This window comes from Hippopotamus amphibius, chromosome 10 (assembly GCF_030028045.1).
Source record: "Hippopotamus amphibius kiboko isolate mHipAmp2 chromosome 10, mHipAmp2.hap2, whole genome shotgun sequence".
Classification (NCBI taxonomy): Eukaryota; Metazoa; Chordata; class Mammalia; order Artiodactyla; family Hippopotamidae; genus Hippopotamus; species Hippopotamus amphibius.
This window is the reverse complement of record NC_080195.1, coordinates 30473009-30490098: the sequence shown is the minus strand read 5'-3', so window position 1 is coordinate 30490098 and position 17090 is coordinate 30473009. Positions and strand designations below refer to the sequence as shown.

The 17090-nt window shown below is 43.1% G+C and overlaps 1 protein-coding gene across 1 annotated transcript; it reads left to right on the top strand.

Annotated features, from left to right (window-relative positions):
• The first annotated feature begins 9411 nt into the window (after window positions 1–9411).
• On the top strand, window positions 9412–13771 carry LOC130830197 (golgin subfamily A member 3-like). The gene is given in 4 exon segments (XM_057697248.1): window positions 9412–10295; window positions 10297–11645; window positions 11648–12795; window positions 12797–13771. Coding segments are annotated over 4 exon segments (4356 nt in total).
• The last annotated feature ends 3319 nt before the right edge of the window (window positions 13772–17090 follow it).

Sequence of the window (17090 nt, the reverse complement as noted above, 5' to 3'; positions counted from 1 at the left end):
CCCATCAACAGATGAATGGATAAAGAAGATGTGGCACATATATATATTACACAGCCATAAAAAGGAATGAAATTGAGTTATCTGTAGTGAGGTGGATGGACCTAGAGTCTGTCATACAGAGCAAAGTAAGCCAGAAAGAGAAAAACAAATACCGTATGCTAACTATATATAAGGAATCTAAAAAAAAAAAAAAGTTACTGAGGAACCCAGTGACAGGGCAGGAATAAAGATGCAGTTTTAGAGAACGGACTTGAGGACATGGGGTGGGGGGTGAAGGGGAAGCTGGGATGAAGCTAGAGAATAGTATTGACATATATACACTACCAAATGTGAGACAGATAGCTAATGGGAAACTGCTGCATAACACAGGGAGATCAACTCCATGACTGGTGATGACTTACAGGGCTGGGATAGGAACAGTGGCAGGGACTCACGGGAGGGAGGGGATATGGGGATATATATATAAATACAGCTGATTCACTTTGGTGTACAGCAAAAACTGGCACAACAGTGTAAAGCAATTATATTCTAATAAAGAACTTTAAAATGTGGGGAAAAAATAGTAAATGAAATCAGTATCTCAAAGAGATATCTGTACACCCATGTTCTTACCAGCATTATTCACAATAGCCAAGATATGGAAACAACCTGTGTCCATAAAGAATGAATGGATAAAGAAAATGTGATATAATTATACAGCCAAGAAAAATAAGGAAATTCTGTCATTTGTGACAACATGAATGAACCTAGAGGAACTTTGCTAAGTGATGTAAGATACAGAAAGATAAATACTGTACAATTTCACTTATATGTGAAAAGTATATATCAAATAAATAGAAGCAGAAAGTACAGCGGTGGTTACCAGGGTTGGAGAGGTGTGGGAAATGAGGAAAGGTTGGTCAAGAGGAGCAAAGTTGCAGTCATGTTTGATGAGTAAATCTAAAGATCTAATATATAACATGATGACCAAAGTTAACAATTCTATAATAAAGACTGGAAATTTGCCAAGAGACTAGATTTCAGGTGCTCTCACCACCCAGAAAAGATTAGTACCTACATGAGGAGACAAATATGTTACTTGACTGCAGTAATCGGTCAAGTGTACATGTATAGTAAATCATCATATTATACATCTTAAATATATACCATTTTTATTTTTAAAAAGAAAATATAAAGCAGGAAATTCTGGAAGCAAGAGAAAGGCTGAGATCCACAATTTGAGAATAAACTCTTCTTTTTTTTTTTTTTTTACTTCTCCACCGGGTGGGGGTTTCAGTGTCTACAAGACAGCTCACAAGATATGGCACAGAATATTATCTATAGCCCTATAGAAGGGACTAAAGGTTCTTGACTTTCCTTACTGACTAAATTATTATTGTTTTGTCCTGTTTCCTGTTTTCCTTTGCTCTGTATTTCCTCACTTCTCTGATTAAATTTATTCTTTGGCTAAAGTTTTTCCACAGAAAAAAGGCAGGCTGAGGACATGGGGGGCAAAAACAATAGGGTCCTGCTCCATTTTTATATGGTCTATTTTTAGTTTTTTAAGAAATCTCCACACTGTTTTCCACAAGTGATTGCACCAATTTACTGTCCAATCAACAGTGTACAAGGGTTCACTTTTCTCCACATCCCCACCAACATTTGTTATTTGTATTTTTTCTTTGATGATATCTATTCTGTCTGACAGGTGTGAAGTGATATCTCTTGGTTTTTTTTTTTTTTTTTTTTGAGGGGTACACCAGGTTCAATCATCTGTTTTTATACACATATCCCCGTATTCCCTCCCTTCCTTGACTCCCCCCACCTCGAGTCCCCCCCACCCTCCCTGCCCCAGTCCTCTAAGGCATCTTCCATCCTTGAGTTGGACTCCCTTTGTTATACAACAACTTCCCACTGACTATTTTACAGTTGGTAGTAATATATATGTCTGTGCTACTCTCTCACTTCATCTCAGTTTCCCCTTCACCCCCCGCCCCCTTCCATACCTCGAGTTCTCCAGTCCATTCTCTGTATCTGTATCCTTGTTCTTGTCACTGAGTTCATCAGTACCATTTTTAGATTCCATATATGTGAGTTAGCATACAATATTTGTCCTTCTCTTTCTGACTTACTTCACTATGTATGACAGATTGTAGTTCTATCCACCTCATTACATATAGCTCCATCTCATCCCTTTTTATAGCTGAGTAATATTCCATTGTATATATATGCCACATCTTCTGTATCCATTCATTTGTTGATGGGCATTTAGGTTGCTTCCATGTCCTGGCTATTGTAAAGAGTGCTGCAATAAACATTATGGTACAAGTTTCTTTTGGGATTATGGTTTTCTTTGGGTATATGCCCAGGAGTGGGATTACTGGATCATATGGTAGTTCTATTTTTAGTTTTTTAAGGAACCTCCAAATTGTTTTCCATAGTGGCTGTACCAACTTACAGTCCCACCAACAGTGCAGGAGAGTTCCCTTTTCTCCACACCCTCTCCAACATTTGTGGTTTCCAGATTTTGTGATGATGGCCATTCTGACTGGTGTGAGGTGATACCTCATTGTGGCTTTGACTTGCATTTCTCTGATGATTAGTGATGTTGAGCATCTTTTCATGTGTGTGTTGGCCATCTGTATGTCTTCTTTGGAGAAATGTCTATTTAGGTCTTCTGCCCATTTGTGGATTGGGTTATTTGCTTTTTTGGTATTAAGATGCGTGAGCTGCTTGTATATTTTGGAGGTTAATCCTTTGTCCGTTGTTTCATAGGCAATGATGTTTTCCCATTCTGAGGGTTGCCTTTTAGTCTTGTTTATGGTTTCTTTCACTGTGCAAAAGCTTTTAAGTTTCATGAGGTCCCATTTGTTTATTCTTGATTTTATTTCCATGATTCTAGGAGGTGGGTCAAAAAGGATCTTGTTTTGATGGATGTCATAGACCGTTCTGCCTATGTTTTCCTCTAGGAGTTTTATAGGGTCTGGCCTTACATGTAGGTCTTTAATGCATTTGGAGTTTATTTGTGTATGGTGTTAGGAAGTGTTCTAATTTCGTTCGTTTACATGTTGCTGTCCAATTTTCCCAGCACCACTTATTGAAGAGGCTGTCTTTTTTCCATTGTATACTCGTGCCTCCTTTGTCAAAGATAAGGTGCCCATATGTGTTTGGGCTTACTTCTGAGTTCTCTATTCTATTCCATTGATCTTCCTTTCTATTTTTGTGCCAGTACCATACTGTCTTGATCACTATGGCCTTGTAGTATAGTTTGAAGTCAGGAAGCCTGATTCCACCAACTCCATTTTTCCTTCTCAAGATTGCTTTGGCTATTCAGGGTCTTTTGCGTTTCCATACAAATCATAAGATTTCTTGCTCTAGTTCTGTGAAAAATGCCATTGGTAATTTGATAGGGATTGCATTGAATCTGTAAATTGCTTTGGGTAGTACAGACATTTTCACAATGTTGATTCTTGCAATCCAGGAACATGGTATGTCCCTCCATCTGTTTGTGTCGTCTTTGATTTCTTTCATCAATGTCTTAAAGTTTTCTGCATACAGATCTTTTGCCTCCTTAGGCAGGTTTATTCCTAGGTATTTTTTTCTTTTGGTTGCAATGGTGAATGGGAGAGTTTCCTTAATTTCTCTTTCTGTTCTTCCGTTGTTAGTGTATAGGAATGCAAGAGATTTCTGTGCATTAATTTTGTATCCTGCTACTTGACTAAACTCATCAATTAGTGCTAGCAGTTTTCTGGTAGAGTCTTTAGGGTTTTCTATATATAATATCATGTCATCTGCAAAGAGTGACAATTTTACTTCTTCTTTTCCAATTTGGATTCCTTTTATTTCTTTCTCTTCTCTGATTGCTGTGGCTAAAACTTCCAAAACTATGTTGAATAATAGTGGTGAGAGTGGACACCCTTGTCTTGTTCCTGTTCTTAGAGGGAATTCTTCCAGTTTTCCCCCACTGAGAACGATGTTGGCTTTTGGTTTTTCATATATGGCTTTTATTATGTTGAGGTAATTTCCTCCTATGCCCATTTTCTGGAGAGCTTTTATCATAAATGGATGTTGAACTTTGTCAAAAGCTTTTTCTGCATCTATTGAAATGATCATATGGTTTTGATCCTTCAAATTGTTGATATGATGTATCACATTGATTGATTTGCGTATATTGAAGAATCCTTGCACTCCAGGGATAAACCCCACTTGATCATGGTGTATGATTTTTTTAATGTGCTGTTGCAGTCTGTTCGCTAGTATTTTGTTGAGGATTTTTGCATCTATATTCATCAGTGATATTGGTCTGTAGTTTTCTTTTTTTGTGACATCTTTGCCTGGTTTTGGTATCAGGGTGATGGTAGCCTCGTAGAATGAGTTTGGGAGTGTTCCACCTTCTGCAATATTTTGGAAGAGTTTGAGAAGGATAGGTGTTAGCTCTTCTCGAAATGTTTGATAGAATTCACCCGTGAATCCATCTGGTCCTGGGCTTTTGTGTGTTGGGAGATTTTTAATCACTGCCTCAATTTCCGTACTTGTGATTGGTCTCTTCATGGTTTCTATTTCTTCCTGGTTCAGTCTTGGAAGATTGTATTTTTCTAAGAATGTATCCATTTCTTCCAGGTTATCCAATTGATTGGCATATAATTGCTTGTAGTAGTCTCTCATGATGTTTTGTATTTCTGAGGTGTCCGTTGTTACTTCTCCTTTTTCATTTCTCATTCTGTTGATTTGCATCTTCTCCCTTTTTTTCTTGATGAGTCTGGCTAATGGTTTATCAATTTTGTTAATCTTCTCAAAGAACCAGCTTTTAGTTTTATTTATTTTTCTTATGGTTTCTTTCCTTTCTTTTTCCTTTATTTCTGCTCTGATCTTTATGATATCTTTCCTTCTGCTCACTTTGCGGTTTCTTTGTTCTTCTTTCTCTAGTTGTTTGAGGTGTAAGGTTAGGTTGTTTATTCGATAATTTTCTTGTTTCTTAAGGTAGGACTGTATTGCTATAAACTTCCCTCTTAGAACTGCTTTTGCTGCCTCCCATAGGTTTTGGGTTGTTGTGTTTTCATTGTCATTTGTGTCTAGATATTTTTTGATTTCCTCTTTGATTTCTTTAGTGATTCCTTGGTTGTTTAGGAGTGAGTTGTTTAGCCTCCATGTGTTTGTATTTTTTGCAGTTTTTTTCCTGTAATTGATATCTAGTCTCATGGCGTTGTGGTCTGAGAAGATGCTTGATATGATTTCAATTTTCTTGAATTTGCCGAGGTTTGATTTGTGACCCAAGATGTGATCTATCCTGGAAAATGTTCCGTGTGCACTTGAGAAGAAAGTGTATTCTGTCATTTTTGGATGGAATGTCCTATAAATATCAATGAAGTCGAGATGGTCTAATGTGTCATTTAAAGCTTGTGTGTCTTTATTTATTTTCTGTTTGGATGATGTGTCCACTGATATAAGTGGGGTGTTCAAGTCTCCCACTATTATTGTGTTACTGTCGATGTCCCCTTTTATAGCTGTTAGCATTTGCCTTATGTATTGAGGTGCTCCTATGTTGGGGGCATAGATATTTACCATTGTGATATGTTCTTCTTGAATGGATCCCTTGATCATTATGTAGTGTCCTTCCTTGTCTCTTGTAATAGTCTTTACTTTCAAGTCTAATTTGTCTGATATGAGTATTGCTACTCCAGCTTTCTTTGGACTTCCATTGGCATGGAATATCTTTTTCCATCCCTTGACTTTCAGTCTATATGTATCCCTTGGTCTGAAGTGGGTTTCTTGGAGGCAGCATATAGAAGGGTTTTGTTTTTGTATCCATTCAGCCAGTCTGTGTCTTTTGGTTGGAGCATTTAATCCATTTACATTTAAAGTGATTATTGACATGTGTGTTCCAATGACCATTTTCTGAATTGTTTGGGGTTTGTATTTGTAGGTGTTTTCCTTTTCTTGTGTTTCCTACTTAGAGAAGTTGCTTTATCACTTGTTGTAAGGCTGGTTTGGTGGTGCTGAATTCTCTTAACTTTTGCTTGTCTGGAAAGCTTTTGATTTCTCCCTCAAATCTGAATGAGATTCTTGCTGGGTAGAGTATTCTTGGCTGTAGGTGTCTCTCTTTCAGGACTTTCAGTATATCCTGCCATTCCCTTCTGGCCTGCAGAGTTTCTGTAGAAAGGTCAGCTGTTATCCTGATGGGTTTTCCCTTATATGTTGTTTGTTGCTTTTCTCTTGCTGCTTTTAATATTTTCTCTTTGTGTTTAATTGTCATTAGTTTGATTAATATGTGTCTTGGTGTATTTCTCCTTGGGTTTATTCTGTATGGGACTCTCTGTGCTTCTTGGACTTGGTGAATTATTTCCTTTCCCATGTTGGGGAAGTTTTCCACTAGAACCTCTTCCAATATTTTCTCAGACCCTTTCTTGTTTTCTTCTTCTTCTGGGATGCCTATAATTCGAATGTTGGTATGCTTCACGTTATCACTGAGGTCTCTGAGACTGTCTTCTAATCTTTTTATTCTTTTTTCTTTTTCCTGCTCTGTGGCGTTTATTTCCCCCATTCTATCTTCCAACTCACTTATTCGTTCTTCTGCCTCAGTCATTCTGCTGGTTATAGCATCTAGAGTATTTTTAATTTCAGTTATTTTGTTATCCATTGCTGTTTGTTTTTCTGAGTTCTTATGAACTGTTTCTTGTACTTTCTCTATTTTGTTATCGAGATTTTGTATCATTTTTACTATCATTACTCCAAATTCTTTTTCAGGCATTTTTCCTATTTCCTCCTCATTTATTTGGTCTTGTGGGTTTTTTTCCTGCTCCTTTGCCTGCATGGGGTTTCTTTGTTTCCTCATGGTTGTCCAAACTTTTGGGGTTGCTTGTCCTGGCGATAGAGGTGTTTATAGAAGACTGTCCAAGCCTCACACTAATGTCCAAGTATTGGATTAAATGAATATTAAGTCTAGGAAACACATACATGTATAAGACACAGAATTACTGAATCCATTAGGACATAAGGCTCTAGAAAGACCTGACAGAACCCCAGTGTGCTATCAGATATTCAAAGAGAAACCCAACAGAAATTGACAACTGAAACAGAACAAATCAGAGACAGAAGCAAAAGCAAACAAAGAAACAAATAACACCTTACACATACAAACATTAATCCAGGGAGATTTTGTAAGCTAGGATCCAATATAGAAAAGAGCCAGAGTACCACCAGAGAGAATGGAGATTCTCAGAATGTAATTAGACAACTGTACTAAGAACTAAGATAAAGACAAAAGCCTAATATTAAATACCAAGGCAGTGCGTCATCTGGAGAATAGAGCAAGGAGTCTGAGCAGACCGATAGTGTTGCTTATAAGTATGTTAAGATAAAATAAACTTAAAATGGCTGGAAGAAAGGGGAACCGAAGAACGTAATGTGGTTGGAAATATGCAAATAAAAAGAAAGGAATAGAAATGTATAAAAGATAGGGATGAAAGGAAAGTATGAGAGCTATATTGTCCGTACTACCAAAAACTTAGCTAGATATAGAAGTATATAAAAAGGCAAAAAAAAAAAAAAGGAATAAAAAATTCATTAAAAATTATGTTATAAAACTTGTAGATCCCTTAGGGCTAAGATCGTATTTAATAAAGAAAAAAAAAAAGAGAGAGAGAGAGAAAAAGAGAAAAAAAAAAAAATCCAGAACTGATCCCAGAATGGACCAGTTCGATAGGTATTGATACTACTATTTCTGTTTCCTTAGTGTCTCAGCTGTAAGTGTCCTTCTCCTTGCCTTGGGTTTTTTTGCATTATTCTGTGACCAGCAGAGGTTCCTTTATTGTTCGTCTGTAAGCGTCGGTGTGTGGGGAGGGAGAGGGTACAATAGTGGCTCCTTCTCTTGGGAGTGAGTGAGCAGTGGCGCACTGTTGTTTCAGTCTGGCTTGGAGGTGCCTGTTGCAGAGGGACGCCGGTGGCTCAGGCGTAAACAGAAAGTCTTAGAGTTGGGCCTCTCTCGGGGTTTTTTTTTGTTGCTGTTGTTGTTTTTTTTTTTTTTCTCTCGGCAGCCTCCCTGCTGCTGGCATTGCAGGGGGTTTTAATCTAGCCCCGCCCGAGCGCCTGAGGGTGCTTGTTATCCCTGAGCGCCTTAGTTGTCCCACGGGTGGCTCTCCACTGCCTGTTGCAGAGGCACGGAAAGAGAGAGAGGCTATGCGCGAGGCTCCTCCCCCCTGCCCGGGAGCCTGCAGCCTCCAGCCACCATCATGGCCGGGCAGCTCTCAGGGACGGGCACTCCTCTCCGCGGACCTCCTCCCTCCTGTCCTCTCGGTCCGTCACCCTACCAGCAACAATGTTTCTAACCCTGAACCAGCTCTCCCGTTCCCACGCTCCCGCTCCCGGACCCTCCGTTCAGCCGCGGATCGAGGTCTCGGTCCGGGAACGCTGAGCTGCACTGCGGACCCTCCGTATGTTTCTCACTCCCTCCCGTCTGCCACAGCTCCGCCGCTTCACCCTCTTTGAGCCCTCGTAGATGCCTCCCTACCGGCTATGTCGGGCTCCCCGCAGTCCTTTCTGGTGTCCGAGGCCATCTGCTGGTGTTCAGCTGGTTCCCTGTGGGAATGACTGCGTCCTTCCGTGCATTCCCAATGCATCTGTGGAGAGGGATGCACTCCACGTCTCTCTACTTCACTGCCATTTTTTCTCCCCTCGAGAATAAACTCTTCTAAATCCCTGGCTGACCACTAAACTAGGTATGGAGGCAGAAGACCCCAGGAAGCCTAGCAAAAATGCAAGCAGAAAGGTGGGGGTCTACTCTTAAAAAGGGCAGGCCTGCTCTTGGTGGGATCTGTGAGTGTTCTGCACTTTTGACTCGAGTTTACTCCCCAGCCTTCATACAGGCTCAGGCAGCAGAAAGTAGGAGCTTTCTGGCTTGAGGTTTCAAAGGGCAAAACTTGGGGCTGGAAATTAAAGGAGAAGGGAACTCTGAAAGCTATGGATCTGCAGAGAGAGTAAAACCTTCATATACATGATGTCATGTATATGAAATACTGTGAAAGGCAAGAGTGTATAGACAGAAAGAGATCATTGGTTGCCTTGGGACTAGAGGTGGAGGAAGGACTGACTGCAAACAGCAACAAGGGAATTTCTGTGTAGTGATGGAAATATGCTATTATTGGGTGTAGTGGTGATTGCATGACAGAATAAGTAGCCAACATACATCCATCTGTACATAAAAAACACTTCACCCCCTCGCGGGGCCACGTCTCCGCTGGAGCGGCCGTGCCGGGCGTTTGCAGCTGCTTCCGCAGCGCTGGGGCCATTTGTGAGACTTTAAATCTTCTCCTGAAAATGGCAAACCTGGTGTGGTCCGTTGCAGGAGGTCTTGGCTGTTGCTAATGGCAGAAACCAAACTCGCTCACAGTTCACTTGCAGCCCCCAATTGTCAGCCCAGCCCGTATCACCCTGGCCATGGACGGTGCGGCAGCTGTGCAGGAGGGCCTGTTGGAGTACAGATCCGGCAGTGGCATCTCGGCTTGCCCCGAGGCCCCCCCAAAGCCCCCTGCCTCCCTGGCGTCGCTGGACCAGTGGGATGAAGCCTAGTGTGCCGGTGTTGAGGTAAACAGAGCTTCAGGTGAAGGAGGAAGCCAAGGGGACACCTGTCCGAATGGGCCAGCGCCACAGTTCCGAGACCCTGCGCCATCAGCGGGTCCTGAAGCCTCTGCAGGCTCAACAGAGGCTTCGCTGCCCCTGGAGAAGGAGGAGCAGGTCCGACTTCAGGCCCGGAAACGGTTTGAAGAACAGCTCAAACAGTACCAGGTGAAGTGGCAGCAGGAAAGATCCAGTCAACCTGTAACTAAAACAAGACTTTTTAGCACACTTGATCCTGAACTCATGTTGAACCCAGAAACCTTACCGAGGGCCAGTGCCGTGACTATGACAAAAGAATATTCCTTCCTGCGCACCAGTGTCCCTCGGGGCCCGAAGGTGGGCAGCTTAGGGCTCCTGGCACATCCTAAGGAGAAAAAAAGTTCCAAATCAAGCAAAATTCGGTCTCTGGCTGATTACAGAACTGAAGATTCAGACGTTCGGAATTCTGGTGGAAATGGTGCGGCCCTGGACTCTGCCAGGGACTCCCTGAAGCAGAACCGTGGCAGCGGGACGTCAGTGGTGTCTGAGCTCAGCCTGTGTCCCGAGGCTGACGACTGCCTGGAGAACGCATCCCTCACGGGAGACAACGTGTCTGAGGCCGATGGGACAGAAAGCGACAGCTCCTCCTACAGCAGTGTCTCTGCCCGTGGGACGCCCGGCCTTCAGGTGAACGCTGCGGGCTCGCGCGAGACCCCCTATGTGGTCAGCGGCCAGTGCCCTGGGCCAGTTCCCCTCCATCTCGGATGTCCTCCAGGCTGTGGCAGCCGAGCACCAAGAGCAGAGGCAGGAGGTAAATGGGGAGGTGCGGAGCCAGACCGACAGCATCTGCAGCAGTGTGTCGGTGGAAAGCTCTGTGGCTGAAACTCATGATGAAATGTTGCAAGTTCTTAAAGAAAAAATGAGACTCGAAGGACAGCTGGAAGCTTTATCATTAGAGGCTAGTCAGGCACTTAAAGAAAAGGCAGAGCTGCAGGTGCAGCTGGCCGCCCTGCACACGAGGCTGCAGGCGCAACTGGAGCACAGCCACAGCAGCCAGCAGAGGCAGGACTGGCTCAGCTCAGAGGTGGACACCTTAAAGCAGTCTTGCTGGGACCTTGAGCAGGCAATGACTGACCTGCAGAACATGCTGGAAGCCAAGAATGCCAGCCTGGCATCCTCCAACAGCGACCTGCAGGTGGCCAAGGAGCAGTACCAGAGACTCATGGCCAAGGTGGAGGAGATGCAGCGGAGCATCCTCAGTAAGGACAACACAGTGCACGACCTGTGGCAGCAGATGACAGCCTTGCAGAGCCAGCTGCAGCAGGTGCAGCTGGGGCGCGTGACGCTGACCAGCAAGCTGAAGGCATCCCAGGCCGAGATCGCGTCCCTGCAGAGTGTCCGGCAGTGGTACCAGCAGCAGCTCGCCCTGGCCCAGGAGGCCCGGGTCAGGCTGCAGGGTGAGATGGCCCACATCCAGGTTGGACAGATGAGCCAGGTGGGCCTCCTGGAGCACCTGAAGCTTGAGAATGTGTCCCTGTCCCACCAGCTAACGGAGACCCAGCAGAGGTCCATCAAGGAGAAGGAGCGCATTGCTGCCCAGCTCCACGGCATTGAGGCTGACATGTTGGACCAGGAAGCTGCCTTTGTGCAGATTCAAGAGGCGAAGACAATGGTGGAGGAGGACCTGCAGAGGAGGCTGGAGGAGTTTGAAGACGAGAAGGAGCAACTGCAGAAGATGGTGGCCTCAGCGGCGGCCCTGGAGCAACAGCTGGAGCAAGTGAAGTTGACTTTGCATCAGCGAGACCAGCAGCTTGAGGCTTTGCAGCAGGAGCACCTGGACCTTCTGAAGCAGTTCACCTCAACACAGGAAACATTGCAGAGCAGGGAGCAAGCCCTGGGGGACCTGCAGGTGCACTACGACGAACTGCAGGCCAGGCTGGACAAGCTGCAGGGGGAGGCCACCTCCAGAGACGATACCATCCATTTCCTGCAGAATGAGAAGATCATCTTGGAGGTGGCTCTGCAGGCAGCCCAGAGTGGCAGGGAAGAATTTGATAGAGGGGCAAAACGCCTGGAAGGGGGGCCCAGGACACGTCAGAAACTTTAGAGCAATTGAGACAGGAATTAGCCGTCAAGTCCAGCCAGGTGGAGCACCTGCAGCGAGAAGCTGCCTCCCTGAACAAGCAGACGCAGAAAGTGAAGGAACAGTTTCTTCAACAAAAGGTGATGGTGGAGGCCTACTGCTGGGACACTACCTCCAAAGACCAGCTCACCAATGAGCTGAAGGCCATGAAGAAGAGGCTGGTCTTGGAGGTGAAGGAGCTGCAGCAGGAGCTCATCGAGCTGCAGGGGGAGAAGAGGTCCGTGGAGGTGGAGTGCTCGCGTCTGCAGAAGGAGGTGTCACAGGCCTGTCAGCAGGTGGCAGGTCTGAAAGGGCACCTCCAGTCCATGCAGAGGGAGCGGGACGAGAGGGAGACGCGCTTGCAGTCTTTGCAGTTTGATAAAGAGCAGATGGTTGCTTTCACGGAGGCCAACGAGGTGCTCAAGAAACAAATGGAGGAGCTGCAGCAAGAAACCACCAGGGCCATCACTGAACAGAAGCAGAAGATGAAGCGGCTGGGCTCGGATCTGAGCAGTGCACAGAAGGAGATGAAGACCAAGCATAATGCCTGTGAGAACGCTGTGGGCATCCTTAGCCGCCGCCTGCAGGAGGCCCTCACGGCCAAGGAGGCGGCTGAGGCCGAGCTGAGCCAGCTGAGAGCCCGGGCGGCTGACGGCAGCAGCGACCTTGCCCTGCACGAGCGCGTCCAGGCCCTGGAGGCGGAACTGCAGGCCGTCAGCCACAGCAAGATGATGCTGGAGAGGGAGCTCCAGGAGGTCATCGCGCTGACTGGCCAGGAGCTGGAGGAGCAGCGGGAGAAGGTGCTGGAGCTAGAGGACGAGCTTCAAGAGTCCAGAGGCTTCAAGAGGAAGATAAAGCGCCTTGAGGAGTCAAATAAGAAGTTGGCTCTGGAATCAGAGCATGAGAGAGGGATGCTTACGGGCCTCGGACAGTCCAATGCAGCCTTGAGGGAACACAACAGCATCTTAGAGACGGCGTTAGCCAAGAGGGAGGCAGACCTGGTTCAGCTGAACCTGCAGGTGCAGGCAGTCTTGCAGCGCAAAGAGGAGGAGGACCACCAGATGAAGCAGCTTGTCCAGGCCTTGCAGGCTGCGCTGCAGAAGTTTCCAGATGACGGTGCATGGCCTCGAGGAGCAGATTGCTACCACCAAGGCGGAAGCGGGCCACAACCACCGCCACTTTAAGGCCGCCACCTTAGAGCTGAGCGAGGTGAAGAAGGAGCTGCAGGCCAAGGAGCAGGAGGTGCAGAGGCTGCAGGCTGAGGCTGACGGGCTGCAGGTTCAGGAGGGGAAACGTTCCCAGGAAATAGCACAGTTCCAGGCAGAGCTGGTGGAGGCCCGGACCCAGCTCCAGCTCCTGCAGAAGCAGCTGGACGAGCAGCTGAGCAAAGAGCCTGTAGGAAATCAAGAGATGGAAAATCTCAAATGGGAGGTGGATCAGAAAGAGAGAGAAATCCAGTCCCTGAAGCAGCAGCTGGACTTGACTGAGCAGCAGGGTAAACAGGAGCTGGACGGAATGCAACAGTCATTGCAGAATATTAAATCTGAGCTGGAGATGGTGCGGGAAGATCTGTCCATGACCCAGAAAGATAAATTCATGCTTCAAGCGAAAGTGTCAGAACTGAAGAACAACATGAAGACACTGCTGCAGCAGAACCAGCAGCTGAAGCTGGACCTGCGGCGGGGAGCCGCCAAGATGAGAAAGGAGCCGAAGGGAGAAGCCAGCTCTTCCAGCCCCGTGACACCAGTGAAGATTCCCGACTGCCCCGTCCCGGCCTCGCTGCTGGAGGAGCTGCTGCGGCCCCTGCCTGCTGTGAGCAAGGAGCCTCTCAAGAACCTCAACAGCTGCCTCCAGCAACTCAAGCAGGAGATGGACAGCCTGCAGCGCCAGATGGAGGCTCACGCAGTCACTGTGCATGAGTCACTGTCCTCGTGGACTCAGGGGGACCCCGCCAGCCCCTCCCCCCCGGAAGATCACGCCAACCCCAGAGAAGACACAGAGCGACACGGCCAGAGCAGGGCCTCGAGAGAGGGACTTGGAATGGTGACCACCAAGCATCCGCACCCTGAGTGTTTGTAACTGCCCAGAGGAATGTTCTCTTATCGACGTTATTTATTTGACTGTGTGTGCTATGTTTTTCTGAGATGAAATTTAAGTTTTGCGTTTACAAGGAGTAAAATAACAAAACGAGAGCCAGGGATTGAGAAATAATCATTTGCAGATCACAACCAGCTTTTCCCATGAAATGACCAAATCTTAAAACCCTAATTTAGGTCTCAGTGAGACGTTTTTGAATGTGTCTGAAGGGTCGTTTGCAAGAGGAGGCATCTTAGGCACGACCATAGAGGCTGCTCTCGGACGGTCGCGGGTGGAGACGCGGCACGGCTGAGTCCGTTTCTCACTTTCCTGTCTGATTCAGAAAGAGCTTTACTTCCCTCAGGAGTGAGACTTCATTTGCACCTTTGGTTTTATTTTATTTTATTTTGTTTTGTTTTCAATAGCCATCTCTCCATACAATGTGTATATAAATACCGAAAATCCTAATCTAATCTTTAAGAAGTATATGCTCATGTAATTTAAGAATGACCTGAATTGTCTTTTTATTGATTGTCTCTTGAAAATCCGCTGTTAGGAAACAATGTACATGTAGGATTTAGGAATGTCAGTCAGAAAATTATATTTTAAGAGAATTAATTATTTTATTTACCTTCTAAAACCAAAAAAAAAAAAAAACCACAAAAAAAACCACTTCAGAGAAACTCTTGCAAAGACCTGTCAGGAACAGATACAAGCCTGTCAGCAGTACTATCTGTGATAGTGGGAGCTGTAAGTTACTTACCTATTAATCACTACAGACAATGGAGAAAAAGTTTAATAGATGCACATTATGAAATACTATGTAGCAGTTAAATGGAATGAAATGTTTTATAAATATATATATTTATAAATATTATAAATAATGCATTTTATATGTAACATGTATACACACACATGGATTAAATATTACAAACATCAGTACTGACTGAAAATAGTAAAAAAGAAGGGACCAAATATGTAGGACAATATCATGATAAAAACACACATAAAACAACACACATCCAAGGGCATGTATCAAGCACATTAAAATGGGAGTATTTGATTTAGCAGATCAGAACTTTAAAATAACTATTATAAACATGTTACAGGATTTGAAGAACAAAACAGACAAAAAGAATTTAAAAATCAATAATGTCAACAGAAGAAGGGAAACTGAAAGAAGAACCAAATGGAAATTCTAGGACTTAAAAAAAAAAAATCATTGGATGATCTTACAGTAGATTGAACACAGCAGAAGAAGGAATCAGTGAGCTTAAGATAGGGCATCAGAAATTATCCAAACTGAATTAAAATGGGGAAAAAAATTTAAAAAACAAAACAGAACTTCAGAGAATTATGAGACAGTATCTAATAATCAGGATAATATGTAACTGGAGTTCCTTAAGAGAAAAAGAGAATGGGTCAAAAGAAAGATCTGAAGATATACTTAATGGCTGAGAATTTCCAAAATTGTTGAAAGATATTAAGCAATAGATCCAAGAAGTTAGATCCAAGAAGTTAATTAAATACAAATTAGGGTAAATTCAAAGAAAAACACCCTTAAGCACATCATGATCAAACTTCCAGAAACCAAAGACATGGAAAAATATCTCAGGAGTACCTGGGTGTGTGAGGAGACACATTACAATCCAGTATATCCAAAAGAATAATAACTGAATTCTCATCAAAAATCATGATATCCAAAAGATAACAGATTAAACAATGCTGAAAGGGGGAAAAAGGCAATTCAGAATTCTCTATGTGCAATAATTATATCTCACTTGCAATGAAAATAAAAACTTTTCAAGCAGAAAAAAAAAAGATGAAAGAAATTGTTGCCACCAAAAGCACACTGTAATACTAGAGAAAGTTAGTCAAGCTGAGGGAAGTGATCCCGTATGAGAGCATAAGATTATAAGAAGAAATGAAGAACAACAGAAAGGATAAACATGTGGGTAAATATCAAAAGCCATTTAAAGTTTTTGAAAACACTATTTCAGGTGAAAATGAAAGCAAGGTATAGATGGAATTTATAAAACATGTAGAATTAAATGTAGAAGCACCAAGGGCAGGAGGAGGTCATAGGAATCATGCTGTTGTAAAGTTCTTTTGTTGTTTGTTAAATAGGAAAATACTAATTTAAGGTGGATTGTGATGAATTAAGGATAGCTATTGTAGCCTCTGGAAGAGCTACCCAAAAATGTTGATGACGTAAAAAAGCTAAAAAAACATAGAGAATAAAAAGTAGACTACTGCTCAATTAACCTAAAAGAAAAACAGGGGGAAAAAAAAACAAAAGAAAAGAAATGTGGGACAAATAGAGAACAAAATGATAGACTTAAAACCAACAGTATCATAAGTTATACTAAATGTAAATGCTTTTAACACACCAATTTAAAAACACTGACTGGATTTTTTTTTAAAGTACAAGATATAACTGTATGTTGTTTATGTCAGACACATGTTAAACGTAAAAAAGATACATTGGAAGTAAAAGGATGGAGAAAGATATCCCATGCAGTGACTGACTATAAAAAAGCTGGCATGCTATATTAATATCAGAAAAGGTAGAATTCAAGCCAAAGAGTATTATTAGAGATGAAAAAGTGAAATGTATAATGAAAAAGGGTTAGGAAAACATAGTCCTAAAGATACATGCACTAAAATATAATTTCAAGATACATGAAACACAAATAATATACCTAAAATGAATGACATGTCAACAAAAATAATTGGCAATTTTAACACAACTCCCTCAAGAAATGACAGAATAAGGGGAAAAAATTAAGAAGAGTTTAAGAAGAGTGTTAATAAGCCTAATTTGACATTTATATATTTGAAAACTACAAAATGCACATTTTTAGTGCACATGGAACATTCACCAAAATAGACCACAGGATGGATCATAAGCAAAACAGTAATTTCAGAGTATTGAAATTATGCAAGTATGTTCTCTGACCGTGACTGAATTAACTAAAAATCAATAAGAAGAGATGAAAATGAAAATATCCAATATTTGGAAATGAAACAACACACTTCTAAATAACCCATAATCCTGAGATCAAAATGAAAATTAGAAAATATTTTGACCTGAAGAATAATGAAAACCAACACATGAAAATTTGTGAAATGCAGCTAAAGAGATTCATAGAGCAAATACATATCTTTAAATGAATTAGAAAAAGGTTTAAAATCAATGACCTAAACTTTCACCTCAAGAAGCTAGGAAACGAGCAAATTTAAAAAGGCATAAATCAATGAAACAGAAAACAGAGATGCAATAAAGTATCACCATGGTCAGGAATGAAAGAGGGGACATAAC